The 19,039-nt window shown below is 52.8% G+C and overlaps 1 protein-coding gene across 1 annotated transcript; it reads right to left on the bottom strand.

Moving 5' to 3' along the window:
* Window positions 1–604: 604 nt before the first annotated feature.
* Window positions 605–15,280, bottom strand: LOC117639669 (fibronectin type-III domain-containing protein 3A-like). The gene is made up of 18 exons (XM_034375543.1): window positions 15,213–15,280; window positions 9,576–10,974; window positions 9,082–9,226; window positions 8,485–8,643; window positions 8,065–8,225; window positions 7,805–7,980; window positions 7,374–7,724; window positions 7,042–7,288; window positions 6,725–6,929; window positions 6,426–6,647; window positions 6,121–6,299; window positions 5,499–5,960; window positions 5,155–5,408; window positions 4,856–5,065; window positions 4,618–4,784; window positions 4,406–4,533; window positions 4,140–4,328; window positions 605–4,061 (listed from the first exon to the last, which is right to left on the bottom strand). The coding sequence occupies exons 1-18, from the start codon at window positions 15,278–15,280 to the stop codon at window positions 3,951–3,953; spliced, it is 4,833 nt and encodes a 1,610-aa protein (XP_034231434.1). The 3' UTR covers window positions 605–3,950.
* Window positions 15,281–19,039: the final 3,759 nt, after the last annotated feature.

Below are 19,039 nucleotides of genomic sequence, written 5' to 3'. Positions count from 1 at the left end.
CTCACAAGCAGAATTGCTGTGATACTCCAAATTGGGCAATTAAAATTGTTTGCTCACGTTGAAGACTTGGGTTCGACTCAAAGATTAATCACATTAACCCAGTATTATGGATAGGATGGCTGGCCTGGCAGGGTCAAGTAAAGGCGTGGGCCGGAGTTAAATATCCCTGGATTCGATTCCCTGAGTTACCTTTCTCATGGCAACTATTTCCTTCTAAACTCTTTATCCCCATTGTTGCACAGCGCCGGGAAGGTAGACCACCCCTTTGGCACGTGACAGGGAAGACGTGCAAAACAAGACATCGGATAATTGTCACGCCTGGGAGTAGAACCCAGGTCCTTTATCAGGGCGGCCGCTACCTTTCTCAGCTCTCAGCAGTCTTTTTTTTACTTATTTGTTTATTGTCAGAAGTAAACCTAAATCTGCAAATTGAAACTGTTTCAACCAAAAAGTTCTCGAGGAAAACCCCCCCCCAACCTTTAGTTAGTTACAATACTGGAATCGAGAGGTGAATTGAGTAAAGGGTTCTGTCTGGTTCAAGTATCTGAGGGTCAAACCATATTTGCAGAATGGGAACGGGGTTTGAAGAAATAATGTCAGGATGTTCTGATTTAATTTCACTTTGCTTTTATTGGAGAAAATGACTCTGTGGAGAAGAGTTATTAGTGATCCACTTACATAAAATATACTTTGTATTGTTTATAATTTTTGCATACATATTTATACATATATATGTGTATAATATATATGTATAGATATATATACCTTTATAAATCTCTATAATAGTACCTAGCTCCCTCAAAGGGGACCATTCCAGTAACAAATCAGTGGCAATCTCTTTCATCCTCATAGTATCATCAAATGATAAACATAATTTTGTTTTCAGTTGAACTGCTTACCACTGGAAAAAAATATACTGTGACTCTCAATACAACCTTGATTAATTCATTCATTTGTAATAAAAAGCAGATTAATACATTGGTTATATTAAGAGCTCTGCTTTCCAACCTATAAGTTCTCTTCATGCTGACAATCATTTGCAACAAAAGCTACATATATATGTTTATATATGTATTTATATATTTTATATATAAAAGATCTAGCCATAAAATAATAACTGTAAATTCCACATAAATAATTTAATACCTCTTCAACCATAATAAAGTAAATAAAGTGATTATGTACAAAATTCATTGACTCGATCAGGTCATGACGGACCAGACAGGCAGCCTGTCACAGGCTCCTTGCTGCGGCCTGTGGCACTGGCTCCAGCCACGCGAGGTAACTCTCTATCTCGATTGTGCAAGCCTGGCATCACAGTGGTTGAGGCGGGCCAGCAAGTACATAATCCAACAATCAATCCATACTAACACACATTCAGTTTTCCAAAATATTTTAAGTATGGAATTATAAACAAACTATATTATGGCAAAAAAGGGTCAGAACAAGAAAGGACATCACAATCCCTGTTTGCTTAATTCTATTCCTTCAGAGCACTATTTGGTGAAACATGGAATGCACCAAGCAATGCAGACATTAACACAACAATCTTTGACTAAGAAAGAAAACTTACATCAAACCCAATGATAACTAAATCACAATTCTTGTAATAAGTTGGTTGATTTGGTTGATTTAGGATAAATAGTTTACAATAGAAGGAAGTTTGATGATGGGCCTGGGAAAACAGCCTAATAAAATTGTGTTTACTTCAATACATGCAAATTTATGCCCAAGCTCACTGAAATAAAGCCAAGCGATGGAACCATTTCAACAACACATCAGTTCTTTGATACGGGCAAGATACAGGGAGAATCGGAAAACATACAAAAGATACTCGCAATGTGATTTACTAATACATTAGGCCCGTTTGATTACTATTAAAATTGTTCATAATAAAATACAATTCTGCCCCACAATTCATGCCCACTGGCGATAACAGTCACAATCAGAATTGATTTGTTACAATACCATGTCTTTACTCCCCCTTTAGCAGAGATGCCAATCTTCTGAGTTTTGGATTAAAATGCATTAGCACCAAAAAGAAACAGGAAAATCTAGTTCTAGCATTAACTTTCCCCAAAAGAATTAGACAACAAAGAAGAAGGCTAGAAACACAGCATCACTTGGTCAATTTACTAACAAAGAGAAGAAATAACATAAATGTACATATGAGGCAAACAAGAGGGTAAGGGACAAGCAGTATTGGTCCACTATTAACAAGAAAATTAAAATATAAGTATACATTAACATACATATATATATATATAGTATACATATACACAACTATATATATACACACATACATATATGTATATATAAAATATCCTACACAGTCCCCACTCTTACAATGCAACAATAACAATCCCTGTGCAGTTAATACTGGGGAAATAAACTTTCTTTAGCAATTTACAACAGCACATTTTGAATAGAAAGAAGCAGTGCAACAGGCAAGCCTGACATGCTTTCTTTTTCCCCATCCTATACATACATACTAGAAAAATTTAAGTAACTCAGAATAGAAAATTTTAATCTGTGTTTCGGTACATAGGTAACTAAAATAGTGCACATGGAATTAATATGTAGGTCACACAAACAATACAATGAGAACAAGAAAATACTCTTTTAAAAATTAAAACAACAACGCACACATAACTGAACAGTTTGAACATCCTGCAAGCACAAGGTGTTAACTTGTAGGTGCATAGCACAAAACTGAAAGGTCAGTGAACAAAATAACGCAACAAAAGAAAATAATGTTAAAAATAACGACAAGACTGAAAAAGGGTAACTGTGGAAGACCTTCATGAAAGTCCTTGTGCATACATTTAAGTTCATGGAATGAATCAAAGTACCATAACCAATTGAGAAAATGCACTAAAAAAATGCACTTTTACTGTTGCCAAAAATGGGCAAGCAAATAAAACTCACTATATCATTCAACAGATAACAACAATAAAAGGAAGCAGACAAACCACTAAATTCTGCATATGTAAACACGAACATTTCATCTTCTATAACAGAAAATTGTGCACAACAAAACATAGCCATGGAATTCATTAATTGATTTTAGCCTGAAGAGACTTTAACATTCATTGACACAATTTTTAATCAGTAGTAATTGGAAATAGTTTATCACCTACCAACAGGAATTTTTTTTACGTTTCATACATAACATCTACTATTAGAATCTTTGATAGAACCTTTGTAAGACAAGAATAATAATATCAAATGTCACAAATACCTAGAAGAATTCGGGAAGAGTATACTCATAAAATAATTTTAAAACAAGAAAAAGAAAACAATACAAGTTTAATTGACAGCCTATTTGGCTTAAAACATTTTATATTATACTTCCTTTCATGGTCAAAACTATCATGCGTTCCTATACCAAAAGTATAGTGTTGGAAAGCAGCTCCAGCACATTTTTATAAACAATAATAAAAAATAAAGACACATAGTGAACCGTTTTATAAAAGACAAAAACACTTATCACTTCTTACAATTCATTTGTAACAAGTAAGATATAGTGGAGTAAGAGGGGGATGTACATGCAGAGATCACAGAGAGCTCATGCAAAAAGAGAGAAATAGAGATAGAGAGAGAAAGAGTGGGGAGACTTAAGCTCCCAGGGTACTTCAGTCTTCTGAGTTGTTTCGGTTTGATTTACCGTAACAGCTCACAGCTACAAAGAACTGTATCACTTCCGAAATGAGAAAATGTCCCACAATTCTGAACATACCAGATACCCCCTCATAATAAAATATGCACACATCTTAAACAATAAATAATATTATTAATTATAAGGGTTGATTGAGGTGAAGGCTAATTGGAAGAGGAAATAATAAGAAATGGAAGAGGTAGGACGGTACACGGAAAAATGGTAGACAGGTGGAAAAGAAAGGATAAAAGGCCGGCTGCCGAAAAGGACCAGATTCTTGGGCCACGCACACTCATCCCAGAACATTATGTAGAATCACAGCAAGGATAACGGCAAACATGCCGAACATGCCGAGGATTATTGCAGCTTTTTGTTTGTCTGTCATAGGTGCAGGTTGAACAGCCTGGAAATGAATTATAAAAATTTAGATCACATTGGAATGAGCGACAATAACTCATTAATAATGCCATTATTTTCTTACCTGTTGAGGAACAACACGAGCTACAGGTTCAGGCACAGACACAGCTGGTATTGAAAATGTAGATGCAGGAGAAAAGGCACCACTAAGGTCTCCATTCGAAGTGCAACGAACAGGCATGACCCTAATTTCATACTCTGCACCAGCTTCTAGGTCTTCCAGGGTTGCTTTGGTATCAGTTCCTCTGTACACCTGGTTAATAAAATTTGTGTGTCACTTTTTGTGATACCACTACTGTGAGTAGGGCTGTTCTATTTACACAAACTTACCACTTTATATGCTTGGTCACGAAGACGGCACAGTTGAAGTTGATACTCAACAGGATCACTAGGAAGAGGACGACAGGGAAGCCATTCAACAACACAACTTCTTTCCAGAATTTCAGTGGCTTTAGGAGCTGCAAGAACACATCATTTATCACATGAAAATCAACTGCAATAAGGAAAAAACTTTGTTACTTACAACCATTGTTATAACATACCTTTAATAGATGCTGGGGGTGCTATGCATGTTGAAAATTCATAAATTTCAGAGAATTCTCCTTGACCAGCATCATTTGAGGCTGCAATACGGAACCTGTAGAGGGTCAATTCTTGCAGGCGATTGACCTTGTAGGTGTGATTTGTGCCTTGATACACAGTTTGAAACCTGCAAGAAAGCAAATAAAATGTGAGCCTGAGGACATCTGTCTGCCAGTGAATATCCCAAGAACTACTTACTGTTCAATTGTGTTTCGAGGATTTTCCATTTCCAAAATGTACTGAGTAAAATCAGGGTTCCGGCCATCACCCCACTTTAGTTTTAAATTATTGTGGCCAACTGTGACACATTCTACAGCAGGTGCAGAAGGTGGAAGAGGTTTGGTTGTACATTTGTGAGACTGTGAATAAGGTCCTACACCCACAGAATTCACAGCCCTGACTCGTATCCTTCAAAGCCAGAGAAGATCATTAGAAATCTTTTAAGTAAGTAAAAGACAAACCACAAATAGGTGTTTGATTCATCAAACATATCATACCTATACTGAGATTGAGGCTTTAATTGATCAATCACTATTTGAGTTTCAGGTCCTTCTGTGCTCACATTTCTATCAGGCAGATCAATCTGATAGCTCAAAATGGGTGAACCATTACAATTGGGTGCTGACCATGTCAGTGATATTGAGTAAGGAGTCGATACACCACGAATTGAGGTTGGTGCTGCAGGGGGACCAGGTGGAGTAGTCAGCACACTGTCCAAGGACCAACCACTTGATCCAGCAGCGTTTGTCGCCTGTGAGCAAAACAAACCAATATCAATAAACAACCACAACAGAAGTTCAATCCCTTAAACCCTAGCAATAATGTACTCATTCAACTTTACCTGAACACGGAAGTGGTAAGTAGTAGCAGGAAGGAGGTTCTTGATTTCGGTGCTAGTTCCTGTCCCTACAAATGCATTTCTCCGTTCAATGAGAGAGACTGTGTCCAGAATCTCAACAGTGTCAAGAGGGGCTTGCATGGAGGGCCTAGGGGGTCGGACAGGACTGGCAGGGATATTTGGTGTTGTTGTGCTATTGGAACTGACAGAGCTGGCTGGACTGACTGGCCTCGTGGATGGACTGGTAGAACGAGCAGGGCTTGGGCTAGTGGGTCGCAAGCTCCCAACTTGCAATGTGTACTCCGTGACTGGAGACCCATTATTCGCAGGCTCAACCCAGGACACCATCACTGCAATACTTGATGTAGCAGTAGAACGAGGTGAGACTTGGGTCTGAGGAGGTAGAGGTATTTCAGGAGCTGCAGCTCCACTCTGGATCTTCAGCACTTCAGACCAGGGGCCAGGCTGAAAGCAAAATAATTCAGGATTGAAAAGAGAGGAATTTAAGATAATTTCTTTTCTGTTCTCTTGTTAAGAACAGCACACAACAGACAAATGCCTCTTTAACCTGTCTAAAGCTAATGAAATGTATTTATTTAAAAAAATAATCACGCTTTACACTTACCCCAACTTTGTTGCAAGCACGCACAAGGAAGATGTAGTTTCTCCCTGGCAGAAGATCTTGTACAGTACACTCAGTTTCACGACCAAAATAGGCTTGGCGTCTTTCTTTTTCTTTCTCTGCCATCGCCATCTCAACTTCATACTGACTTACTGGAGCACCACCATCATTTAGAGGATTGCCTGTTTATTACAATAGTTCAGAATTAGCAGAATTACTTTCATCCGTTAATAGTTACTCCCAAAGAACCATCTCCATAAAAAAGGACCAAACTTGAAATGAAATGAGGAATTCAATTTGGTACTTACTCCACTTCAAACATAAGGAGGTTGCTCGAGGCTTTCCATGAGACCGGAAATTTTGGCATTGTCCAGGGCAAACTGGCTCTGTAACGATGGAAGACACCTCCGAAAAGTCGCTTCTACCGCCTGCAGTGGTACAGCAAACCCTAACCAGGTATTGCGTTCCAGGTATTAGGCGGTCACACACATGCTCTGTGTGAGGCCCATGGTAAATCTGATGAAAGTTTCCTGAAACACACAAATTCAGAAGGTAAAGAAAGGCACACAATTTGCATGTGAAAAAGACAAACTACAAAGCAGCATACCTTTATCCGAACCAAGCTCCAGGGTGTAACTAGAGACATCAGTGCCACCCCTGTCATGAGGAGGGTCCCATTTTACTTTAAAGGAAGAGGAATGAATTTTTCCTTTGACAACAGGCCTGGATGGAGGGCTAGGACGGTCTGGAAGAGTACGGTAACATACTTCCTCCGACCAACGAGATGAACCATCTTCATTACTTGCCTTCAACTGTGTGGTAAAAAAAATTACAAATTAGCCTCAAATTACAGATTAATAAGTTAGCAAATAAAATAAAAGAAAAAAGTTTAAAGTAGATAAATTACAAGTTAAGGAGACCTACCCTAAATCTGTATTCCGAGTGCCTACGGAGGTTATCACAATAGTGATGGGTATCTCGTCCATTGTACACAGCTAGGTAACCATAGTTTGAATGACGGTCATCCATTTGCAGGACAAATTCTTCATCACCTGGCCTGCGTACCCATGCTAAGTGTAAACAATTGACTGTTGCATTCCTTAGGATTGGAGGAGCAGGAGCATTTGGAACATTTCCTGCTGTTGTGTATGTTATTATATCAGAATAATTGCTGAAACACAAGACAAAATATTTGATAAAGAATCCCTTGTGAGTAGAAGCATTGGGTCCGCAGATAATTTAATAAGAAAACTAACCTCCTTCCACATTCATTTACAGCTGCCAGTCGGAATCTATATGAAGTACCCGGCTGGAGCCTTGATAGATTATGTTGCTTTAATCTAGTCCGGAAAGCTTCACTAAAGACGCCTGTACCATTATCACATTCAAGGATATACTGTTGGATATGAGCACCATTGTCAACAGCAGCCTGCCAGCGAAGTTGCAGGCTCAATCGGTTTTTCTGAATAAGCCTCGGTGGAAGAGGTGCTTCTGGACGGCAAGGAGGGGTCAAAAATGTAGTTGGCTCTGATGCTTGTCCCTTCCAGTCATCTAAATGCACGAGAAGGCACACAGAGTATTCTTTGCCCGGCTGAAGATCTTGAATCCTGCAAAGAAGAAAATGGCAAGAGTAACATTAAGAAATTGCCAATACAAGAATTAAGAAAGAGAAGGCTTAACAACTCACCTGCAGGAGTGAGATAGTCCACTATAAATAGATTTATAACGACCGTCTTTTCCTTTATCACTAAGTAGTACTTCGTATCTCAAGTCTGTCTCAGATATTTCATCACTGGGGAAATCTGCCAGTGTTTCTGGTGATGACCACTGAAGCAATGCACTTGTTGAGTCTAGGTCTGCAACCTGGAAGAAAGACAAGGTAGCGTCAGAGAGAGGTTCCCTTTTGTGTTACTGGATGTCCAACAAAACTTCTCATCACATTTGTACCTGAGGTGGTGCTACAGATGACAGCATTTCGGTGATCATTTCAACTTCATCTTCATCATCTTGCAGACTTGAGCTCTCCTCTCCATCTTCGGATGTTCCTACACTGCTCATACCACGTTCTTTTCCAGAGATCACTCTAGAACGGAGTCCATTGGCAAGTTCTAGAAACAAATAAATTATGCAGGTTGATAAAAGTAAATACCATGAACTATATGTGAATTTTCTAAATACAATGTAACATTTTAAAACAAATTAAGATTACTATTTACAAGGTTTTCACCCTCGGTTTCCACATGCATTCAAAAAAAGGAAAAACAGACAGAATCTACAGGTAACAACGCATTCACAAAACATTCAGCTCAAGGTCTTGCAAGGGGAAAGAGCTATCCATTCATCTCCTAAATTTTTTCCCTGGCTTACCTTTTCTGGGAGAGGCAGGGGGTGTACCATGGCCAGAGCCACCTCCTAAAACTCCAGCTTGCGCCATGGATTCTCCCTTTAGAGACTGCTTTTGGTCCAACTTGCGTTTAAGCCTGATGTGCTGGCGTTGAGTTCTCTCGTCCTTATGGAAGCTCAAGCCTGCCCAGAAACCATAAGTAAGCATAAAACTGATGCACTGAAACCGCTTCTAGCATCTGGTCCAGTATACAGGCAAATGTACAGATAGAGATTAAAATCACAATGCCATATTTAAGTCTCATTGTATGCACTTAATTATTAGGCAAACCACATTACTGCTTATTGCAAGCTGGGTTAGAATAGTAAAGTCTATGAGGAGGCTATATTAGCATATGTTAGCCCATCAACAATTCTCCACCACTGCCAACATAACCATCTGAACCGATCGGCAGTGATGCCGAATATCAGAGAGAACATGTCAAACAGGGACATGGCGGTGTCATTCCCTCCCGCACAAAAGTTGTTTTTGTTATTTTTTAATCAACATTTAGAATGGTCCCACTATGTGAGAGAGCAACCAACACCAGGAAGCGTTGCTGTTGTGGTTGTGATACGCACCAGATTGGTTCGGCGGGGGGCCGTGGCCGAGGACCCCGGCGACGCCCTGCTGGAGAGGCGGCGTCACCGGCCCGAAGTGCTGAGGTGGCGGGTACCCCGGAGCCAGCCAGTGCTGCTGCTGCGCATTGGAACCGGGACCGGGACCCTGGAAACCAAAGCAGCGTTAGTAAACAGAAACGAGCAAGAAACCAGAAGACAGGCTGGGTACTAGGCACTGGGGGCAAGGGCAGCGGGCTGCACACATTCACACTGAACTGTAACCTTGATTTCAGGAAAACTTTCAAACCCGGGACAGCCGCAGCCGCGGTGTTGAGGTTCAGACGGCCCGAACAAGACGAGGGACTTCCTCCACACGGCTGGGTTCAAGACCAGAAGCCTCAAGTGGCAGCTACCTCGCGACATGGCTCCCACACTGCAAACCTAATCGCGCAAACCGATTCGGAAATCCACCCCAGAGGCCCACCCTAACGGCCTAACGCTATCTCTGCTCATACCGCAAAAATTTTGATGACGACTGTCTCCTCGCCGTCCATGTCAAAGTCGGCAGAAGCCAAGTCGGCCGAAGCCACGTCCGCGGGGCCCTGGCCCTGGCCGGACTGGGGCTCGCGCTCCGCCCCCTCGGCGACACGCGACCCATCGCCGGGCATGTCGTCGACCGCCGATTGCGCTCGGCTGGGGTGGCCGTCGGCGGCCTCCTCTAGGTCGGCGACGGCGAGGTGCTCCGGGTGTCCGTTGGGGTGGCCGTCGGCGGCCTCCTCCAGGTCGGCGACGGCGAGGTGCTCCGGGTGTCCGTTGGGGTGGCCGTCGGCGGCCTCCTCCAGGTTGGCGACGGCGAGGTGCTCCGGGTGCCCGTTGGGGTGGCCGTCGGCGGCCTCCTCTAAATCAGCGACGGCAATGTCCTGTAGGTACCCGTTCGCGTACCCGTTCGCCTGCGCTCGCTCGCTTGCGGATGGATTCAACGAAGAAAGTAGCGGGGCAGCTGCCGCGAAGTGCAAAGGTTCTTGGACAACAGGTGCTTCGTTCAATGACTTTTCCTGACGCGCCCCATTCAACAGAATTCCATGCACAGAAACCGCTTTCTTTGTTAGCGACTCTTGCTTCTCCTGCACGTCAGCTTCCTCATTCAACGACTCTTCCTGCACGTCAGCTTCCTCATTCAACGACTCTTCCTGCACGTCAGCTTCCTCATTCAACGACTCTTCCTGCACGACAGCTTTCTCATTCAACGACTCTTCCTGCACGACGGCTTGTTCACTCAACGGCACTGCCTTGGCATCCTCCGCTTTCACGGGCTCTGCTTGCACCGCTCCTGTCAGAGGCTCTCCCCGCACGATGACAGCTTTCTGAATCAAGGGCTCTTCCCGCACAACAGCCGCCTCACCAAACAAGGGCTCCTCCTGCACCAAGACTGCACGGCAACTCAGCGGCGCGTGCTCTTGCTGGTAATGCAGGTCTTCCAGGCCTTTCAGGACGTGCAGGTCTTGCTGCTCCTGCTGAGCGCCAGGGCCGCTGCTGGCCGCAGGTTGTTTGACAGGCTGCTTATCAGTGGCCGGAGGGTCTGGGCGTTGACGTGGACGTGGGTCTTTCGGCGCTGGCGGCGCTGGCGGGGCCACGTCGCGAACTTGCCTCTGCTCGCCGTCCGACTGGCGGGTCCGGGAGGACGGCGACGACGGCGGCGGCCCGGTCCGTATTCCCCGGTCCGCCACCTCAGCAGCTGCGGCCGTGACGTCGCGGGGCTCGGGGGGCCCCACCGTCACCGCGGGGGCGTCGGCGCCGCGCTGCCGCGGCGACTGGCGCGGGTACGGCCAGGCGCGCCGCTTCTTCTTGACGGGGTGCTTCTCGTCGGCCGGGAGCGCGACCGCCTCGCCGTACGCGAGATCGCGGCGCCCTCTGCTGACGGGGTCCCCCGGGCGGCCGAATTGGCCGTCCGGGTACGAGCAGCACTGCCCCGTGGTGGCGTTGACACGCCCACGCCCTCACACACACACTCACGCGCGCGCACGTACACACACACGCGTGGCAGTGACGTGGGCAAGTCGGCCGCTGCTCGCGGTATCAGAGCATTACGTGCGGTACCGCGGTACCGGTACCGGCAGCCTGCCCCTGGCTTGCCCTGGCTTGCCCGGCGGAGAGCACTTGCACCTGTCGCGTGTGTGGCACTGTAAACCGTGCGGCACTGTGTGCTGTCGCGAGGCGAGGCGAGGTGCCCGCCGGCTACTGGCTGACGTGCTCTGACGTTGCCGCGTGGAGCGCAGCGCAGCGCGCGCAGCCAGCCGAGCGGTGCAGAAGCGCGCCGCGTCGCTCTGTCTCTCTCGCGCCCTAACGGAGAGCCCCGCGAGTGCGACAGAGACAGAGCGAACCAACGACTCCTCCGAATCGCTCGGCGGGGCCTAACAGGGCGATCCGCTTGGCAGTGCCTCGCCGCTTCGCGGTTCGGAGGCCGTGCCGCTGCAGGCCCATTCCGTGGAATCGTCTCTCTGTCTCTGTCGCACTCACGGGGGGGCCGGCAGGGTGCGAGCGAGACAGAGCGACGGAGTGACTCTTCGGAATCATCGCTACTGCAGCTGCAGCCACGCCGCCCAACCGCAACCACCGCAGCAGCAGCAGCCACCCAAGAGCGCGGCTGAGCCACAAATCTAGAGGCACCGCGCGGGCCGCGCGCACAGCCACGAAAACAGTGCAAATCCATATCGCCTGGCGTCACGTACTCGCGGCACACGTGGCGAGGCGGGGCGGGGCGGGGCGGGGCGGGGCGGGGCGGGGCGGCCCAGAGAGATAGCGACAGCCACGCCAGGACAGTCGGCCGCCAGGCAGGCAATGGGGATAAAACCCTCCGAAGAAACATGTCTACTTCATTGAGAGAAAGCATCGAACACACAAGTCGACGCGGCAGATTTAGCCCTGGACGCGTACGCCACCTCGAAATCAAGCCCTTTCCTACACCAGTCAACGCCCCCAAACCTGCACACTACTAACACGCACGATTACAGCACACACACACAGTGCTCGCGATACCAACAGGAGCGTCGTGTTGCCTACGCTTCAGGCGCACGCTGAGTGAAGCACTCGGGGGCACTGCACTGCAAACTGCGAGGCAGGGGAGTCGGTTGGGTTGCCTACCCGCGCGGGGCAGCCACTCACAGACACAGCGCTGGCGGGAAAGCTGCGCCCGTCCACCACACCGCTCCGTCTCTCTCGCGCCCCGACGGGACGCCCCAGAGAGACAGAGCGACGACGGAACCACTGTCCGGAACAGCCTGCACAGGGGCCGTCGCCCCTTTCGGCATCTGGCGCCGCAGCGGGGCGGCGGGGGCTCCATCCTACAGACTGACTCCGAGAGTCGTTCTCGCCGCTCTGTCTCTCTCGCACTCAGGGGGCGTCCCGTGTGAGAGACAGCGCGACGAAAACGACTCTCGGAGCCACTCCACTGTACTCCAGTGGGGGTCGCGCACTTACACGGAAAGCCAATCGCGCCTTGATCCTGCCGAACGCGGCCGATTCCGAGCCTCGCTTTCGTCGCTCTGTCTCTCTCGCAGTCCAGGGGGCGATCCGGCCGTCGGGGTGTGCGAGTGGGGCAGACAGAGCGACGATACACTGTACGGGATCGCCCTGCTCCGCTGCGTTGCACAGCAGCACTCGCTTCCAAGCGCGTGTCTTGCAATGCAAACTCCCTGAGAGTTCGAACGCCAACCAGCAGACTGATGCCTAAGAGTCGTCGTTTCGTCGCTCGGTCTCTCTCGCACTCACGGGGCGTGCCGTGCGACCGTAGGGGTGGGAGAGAGAGGTCGAAACGTCTTGTCGGAATCGCTCGCCTGGCCGAGAGCTGGGTCACACAGTGGGCCAGAAGACCGGTGGAGGCGGCCAAAACTCCAGAAGCTTTTTGAGCTCCAGAGTCGCTGAATGGGACTCGGACCGAACGTTTGACCCCACCAATGGATTGCTCTCCGAACGAGGAATCAATTGGTGGGTCACACGTTCGGTTCGAGTCCTGTTTAGCGACTCTGGAGCTCAAAACGCGTCTCGAGTTTTGGCCGCCTTCACCGGTCTTCTGGCCCATTGTGGGTCGCCGGAGAGGTCTAGGAAGGTACCGCCGACGGCCTGCCCGGCCTGCCTGGGGCCCGTGCGGGGGGCGGGGCGCGGCGGGGCGCGAGGCCCCGAAGGGGGCGCGTGCATGGCTTCCCTCCCTCCGGCTTCACCCCCAGGGTTCACACACTCGCACCAAGACTCGTGTTTTTTTTCCGCCCTGCGGTGGGTCAAGCGGCAGCAGGGCGGCCAGGTCAGGGCAAGGGCCGTGGCCGTGGGGCCCACCAGGAATCAAGGAAGGGCCCAGCGGGGCGGGGCAGGGCGGGGCGCGCGGAATTCCTCCGCATTCATGCGATTGTTGGCAGCGCTTCGTGCCGGCGTGCCGCGGCGCGCGGCGTGCCGGCCCAGGCGGGCAAGGCGGGCCACCCGGCGGGGAAAGGGGCACGGGGGACGGCGGCGCGGCGGGCGGCGCGGTGCGGGTCCGGGCCCCGGGCCGTCCGGGCCACGAGCTAACAGTACCGCGACCTCGCTACGGCCACGCCGCCATGCCGCGGCCGCTCCCCCCACACTCCACTCCGGGCCGAGCCCAGAGCCCGGAGCGCCGCGCTGCCCCCCCCCCCCCCCCCCGGGCCGCACAACGAAGCAGCCAGCAAGGAGTACGCAAGGTGAGGCAGGCGCAGGCCGCGCTGGCAGGAATGCCAGCGGCAGCCGTACCGCCGGGCCCTGAACAATGCCTGCAACCTGCAAACGCCCCGGCCCGCAACGCAGCCGCGCTACCGGGTTGCACACCACCACGGCGCTAGAAGGGCCAGCCAGGCACGCAGTGCATAGCAGACTAGTTCCGAGGAGTCGCTCTGTCTCTCTCGCACTCGTGCGACGTGCCGCGCGGGCGCGAGAGAGACAGCGACGAGAAGACTCTCCGGAATGGCTGGGCAGGGCATCGCGCTGCCGCGGTGCGCCGCCATTGCAGGGAAGTGCAGCAGGGAAGGCGGCGGCCTGGCGGCCCTGCATGTAGGGCACGGCCCGGCACGGCCCGGCTCGGCCGGCCGGAGCCTCAAGGACGGGCCGGCGGGCCGCTGGAACAGGCCAGCCCGTCTGGAAACAGGTCCCTTCCTGGCCGAGGCGAAGCAGTGCCTTATCTTGCCCAGTCAATGACGGCGCCAGGTTCATTCCGTCGCTCTGTCTCTCTCGCGCTCACGCGGCGCTCCGCAGGGGTGCGAGGGAGACAGAGCGACGAAGCGCCGCACAGTGGGCCAGAAGACCGGCGGAGGCGGCTAAAACTCTAGACGCGTTTTGAGCTCCAGAGTCGCTAAACAGGCCTCGAACCGAGCGTGTGACCCCACCAATGGATTCCTCGTTCGGAGAGCATTCCATTGGTGGGGTCACACGTTCGGTTCGAGGCCCATTTAGCGACTCTGGAGCTCAAAACGCGTCTAGGGTTTTGGCCGCCTCCACCGGTCTTCTGGCCCACTGTGCGCCGCCGTTCGGAGTCCGACTGCAGGCATCGCGCAGGCAGCCTCGGTGGACGGGCCGAGGAGCCCGGGCGCCGCGTCGACAAGCCCCTGCAGGCTGCCTGCAGCATTCCAGGCTGCTCCAGGCGGGCCGCCAGGCAGCCAGCCAGCCAGCCCGCTCGTTGCCATGGCGACCAGAGAGGTGTGGCCCACTCTCACGCACTGCTTTCCAGAGAGCTCGCGGCCGCTCGCGGCGCAGTTCGAATCGAACGCCACTTGGTCTTTGTTTTTGTCCGTCCGTCCGGGCCTGGCTCGGCGCTCAGCCTGGCGGGGCCGCGGGCCGCGCGGAGCCCCAGCGAGCCCCTCTGGTTGCCATGGCGACCGCACAAAGAGCCGCGAATCGCTTCGTTTCGTTTCCTTCCACCAGCTTCCACCAGAGCGCGCCGCGACACGAGCCGCGACACGCGAAGCACGCCAAGCCGAGCGCTTCCGGCAGTAAAGTCGAAGTCGGCCGGCCGCACACAGATCGCAGAATCGCACTTCAACTCCGGAAGCGGATGCCGCATGGGCCTGGCCTGGTCAAGCTCGGCGCCGAAGGGTGAGATCCACGAGGAACGCGCATCCCCTCGCCCTCGCCGCCGAGCGAAGGCGACTCACAGTGGGCCAGAAGACCGGTAGGGGCGGTCGAAACCCAGCCCTTGCAAAGTCATCCAGACTGCGGACATGTGGGCCTGGAGCGCCTGCGAGGTAGGCCACGGGTCCGCCCAGTGACACACCGGTGTGGAGACGGTGGCCTACCTCGCCCCCGTCGTCCTCACAGGGGTAAGATAGGCCACCGTCTCCACAACGGTGTGTTGCGGGACGGATCCGCGGCCTACCTCGCAGGCGCTACTGGTCCCGACCACATCAGCAAACGCACATCAGCAGCACAGCACTCCTGCGCACCCACACGCAACGTCATGGCCACAATCTTTCTGAGAGGAAGACGGATCGGAGATTTCTTCGGAATTTAGCGCCAAGTTCGACTAGCGTTTTTAGCCCGTTAGGGAAGGGGTTTTTGGGCGCTCACGTGGACACAGGATCTCGCCAGTGGTAGCTCCCCCTACTTGCGACGCTCAGTGGGACAGAGGACCGGTGGAGGTGGTCAAAATCCCGGACGCGTTTTGAGCTCCAGAGCCGCTAAACAGAACTCAAACCTAACGTGTGACGCCACCAATGGATTCCTCGTTCGGAGAGCAATCCATTGGTGGGGTCATATGATCGGTTGAGTCCCATTTAGCGACTCTGGAGCTCAAAACGCGTTTCGGTCGTCGGCGTCGGTCTTCTGGCCCACTGTGCGGGGTGGCGCTGGGACATGCACTCGATACTTACGTAGTGTAGGTGCGTCTGGTTGAGGACGTGGTGCTGGTGGGGGGACAGGATGACGTGCCGCACCGTGCCGCTCTCGTCCACCACCTGCTGCAGCACGTGCGGCGGCACCCCGACGGGCCCCACGGGGCCCATGCCCGGCCCCACGGGCAGCAGGGGCGGCGAGGAGCTGGCGCCATGGCCATGGCCGCCGTGGGCCACCATGGGCACAGTCACCGGGCCTGGAACAGAAAACGGCAAACTTCAGTCAGACGTGTTTGGAAGAAAATACGCGAAGAAAACGCCCAAAAGAAAGGCAGCTCACACCCGGTATTCGAACCCGAGGAGGACGAGATGGCGGAGGATCAGGGACCTTCACGCCGCGCGGCGACAATTACGGCGCTACGGTGGCCGCTGCGCCGCTGACTCTGTCCACGTGTCGCACGGAGTGGCGCGGAGTGGCACGGAGCGCGTCAAACAGCGCGCGTGGCAGAGCGTGGCCGGCCGGGCCGGGCCGGGGTGGGCGGAGCGTGGCACACGCGACACGGCAGGAAGCGGCCGACACAGCACGCTGCTCGTCAACGAGTACGTGGACGAAACGTGGACGAGTACGTGGACCACTTGGCGGCCAAAACGCGCCGCCACAGCCACCAGGCTTGCCTGGCACGGCGTTGGCACGGCGGCTAGGCCTAAGCCTAGGCCGGCTCCTCGTCCACGCAGTCAGAATAAAGCCCGTGCCAACTTGGCGCGCGGGTCGCTGACCCCGCCCCGGCGTGGCGCGGCGGTCCGGCCGTGCCGGCCTGTGCCCCACCCGCCCGCCTTTGGCCTGCCTGCCCCCGTTGGACCCTGCCCGTGTAGCCGGCGTGGCCTTGACACCACGCCCACTCCGCGGCCCGCGGCCGTCCTCTCCGTCGTCGCGGTCCTCTGTCGTCGTCGCGGTCCTCCGTCGTCGCGGTCCTCCGTCGTCATCGCGGGCCCGATTGCGGGCCTATCCGTCCTCATCGCGGTCCTCTCCGTCCTCATCGTGGTCCTCTCCGTCCTCATCGCGGTTCTCCGTCCTCATCGCGGTCCTATCCGTCGTCGTCGCGGCCCTCCGCCGCCGCCATCGCGGTCCTCGCTCTCGTCATCTCCCCTCATCACGGCCGTCGATCGCGAAACAAAGCCCGAATCCAGTGCGGCGCACAGCGCCAGTCTCCGGTTCGAATCCCGGCCGCGGCCGTGCCATTTCGACCATTTTCCCTCCGGGCGCGCGTCCCTGCACCCATTGTGAGAGTGGCTCGCGCCAACGGGCGGCGCAGCGGCGCAGGGCAGCCAGTGTTGTGCACAGCACAGTGCAGGGACTCCGGCTCGGCCTCCGGTGACCTTCAGAGTTCATCCACTGGATCCGATGAATAATCAAGAGTCGTGAAAAAGGGCTGGGGTGGGGGGCACCGGCACCGCGGCTACTGGCCCCATTGTTGGCGGCGTAGCAGACAGACAGACAGACAGACAGACAGACAGACAGACAGACGGCTTTGTGCCGGCCTTGGTAGCCACAACAAAGGCACGCGCGCCACCCACGCAGAGCACCCGCTAGTGTCCCGGGTTCGAATCCCGGCCGATTTCCCCCATTTTCGAGACTTGCCCTCGCACGGTTTGACGGGCTCCCCGCCAGCATCACCACTCAAGTCGGCGGAGTGGAGCCTTGCGCCGCAGCCCGCGGTATTCCAAACAAGTCTCAAAGGGATTGGGGGGGGGGGGCGTCGGGGACGGGAGGGGGCGTCCAAAGCTAATAAAAGGCAAAAGAGTTGGTTCGACTGTGCGCGGCGCGGGGCGGCGCGGCGCCGCTCTCGGCCCGCCCGAGTGAAGCCACGTGCTGGGCGAGTCCAAGACTTGCCTTACAGTGGAAGAAAGGGCCGCGAGGAGAAGAAGAAGGAGGAGGAGGAGAGTACCGCCAGTGAAAATGAAGCGCTAATTGGAACGTATTAGTTGACGGACCGCGACACGCCGAGGACTGTCGCTCTCTCTCTCTCTCTCTCTCTCTCTCTCTCTCTCTCTCTCTCTCTCTCTCTCTCTCTCTCTCTCTCTCTCTCGCACCCCCACGGCCCTACGGGACGCCCCGCGAGTGCGAGAGAGGCAGGGCGAGGGAGGGGGCCGGCATGTTCCGCAGCCCAATCAGGGGACGGGACACGATAAGCTCGCACTTGGATGCGGGCTCCGGGCCTGCACTGCAGGGCCGGCAGGGCGGCAGCCTGGACCGGGAGAGAGAGGTGGGCACGCCTGCACGGCCTGCGGGGACGCGGCGGAAAAGTACGAAAGGACGCAGCACTGGTAAAACGAAAGCGAAGTTATTCGCTCCACTCAAGCGTGCGCAACTACGCTGGAAAATTTTACGCCCTTAAATCCCCACAAGCAGTTGTCGGAGGGGAGGAGCGCATTAAGCTCTTGTACGCTAGAAGAAGGGCGTATGGACTACTGTGCCAAGGGGAAATCACGGTGAATTTCGGCGTACTAATCCAATGAATTTCAGTCGAATTTTGATAAATTTCAGGCAAACACTGAATTTTGAGAAGAATTTCGAAGCATTTTAATGCATGATTAATGCATTTTGGTGTACAAATACGGCTGGAGTTATTCCCCTGGGACTGTACGCTGCACGAAAGGCGCCATGTTACACCTCAGTTTTAACAGTGTGGCAGCAGCGAGCTGACAGCAGTGCTCCACGTGATGGCATTCTTTCCTCCTGCTGGTGTCAAAAGTCTCCCATTTTCGGACGTTTCGGGCGGAGATTGGCCGTCGCCCTGGCCAACACGTACTCCACGTTTCGGGACGAACGTGCCATCTGTTTGCGGGCGAACGTGACCGGACCGTGTCGCGAAAAACGAAATAAGGCATAAGAAAACGCGAGCGAGGGGGGGGGGGAGTCGGGCCTCCTGCCGGGATTCGAACCCGCGCCTCCCGGGCGACGTCGCGACACGCGAAAACAGCGTGGCTGCGTGGCTCTGGGGCAGACCTTTGGATGGGTTTCGGCCTCTCGGCTCGGATCGTGGCGGCGATACAGGCCGTCCTTCTCTCTCGCACTCACGGGCCGTCGCGGAGGGGTGCGAGAGAGACAGGGCGACCCAGCGGCCCCTCTTCGGAATCGCCCCGTCTGGGCC

The sequence above is a fragment of the Thrips palmi genome, unplaced genomic scaffold (assembly GCF_012932325.1).
Source record: "Thrips palmi isolate BJ-2018 unplaced genomic scaffold, TpBJ-2018v1 HiC_scaffold_11, whole genome shotgun sequence".
NCBI classification, from domain to species: domain Eukaryota; kingdom Metazoa; phylum Arthropoda; class Insecta; order Thysanoptera; family Thripidae; genus Thrips; species Thrips palmi.
This window is presented reverse-complemented; position numbering and strand designations above follow the sequence as displayed.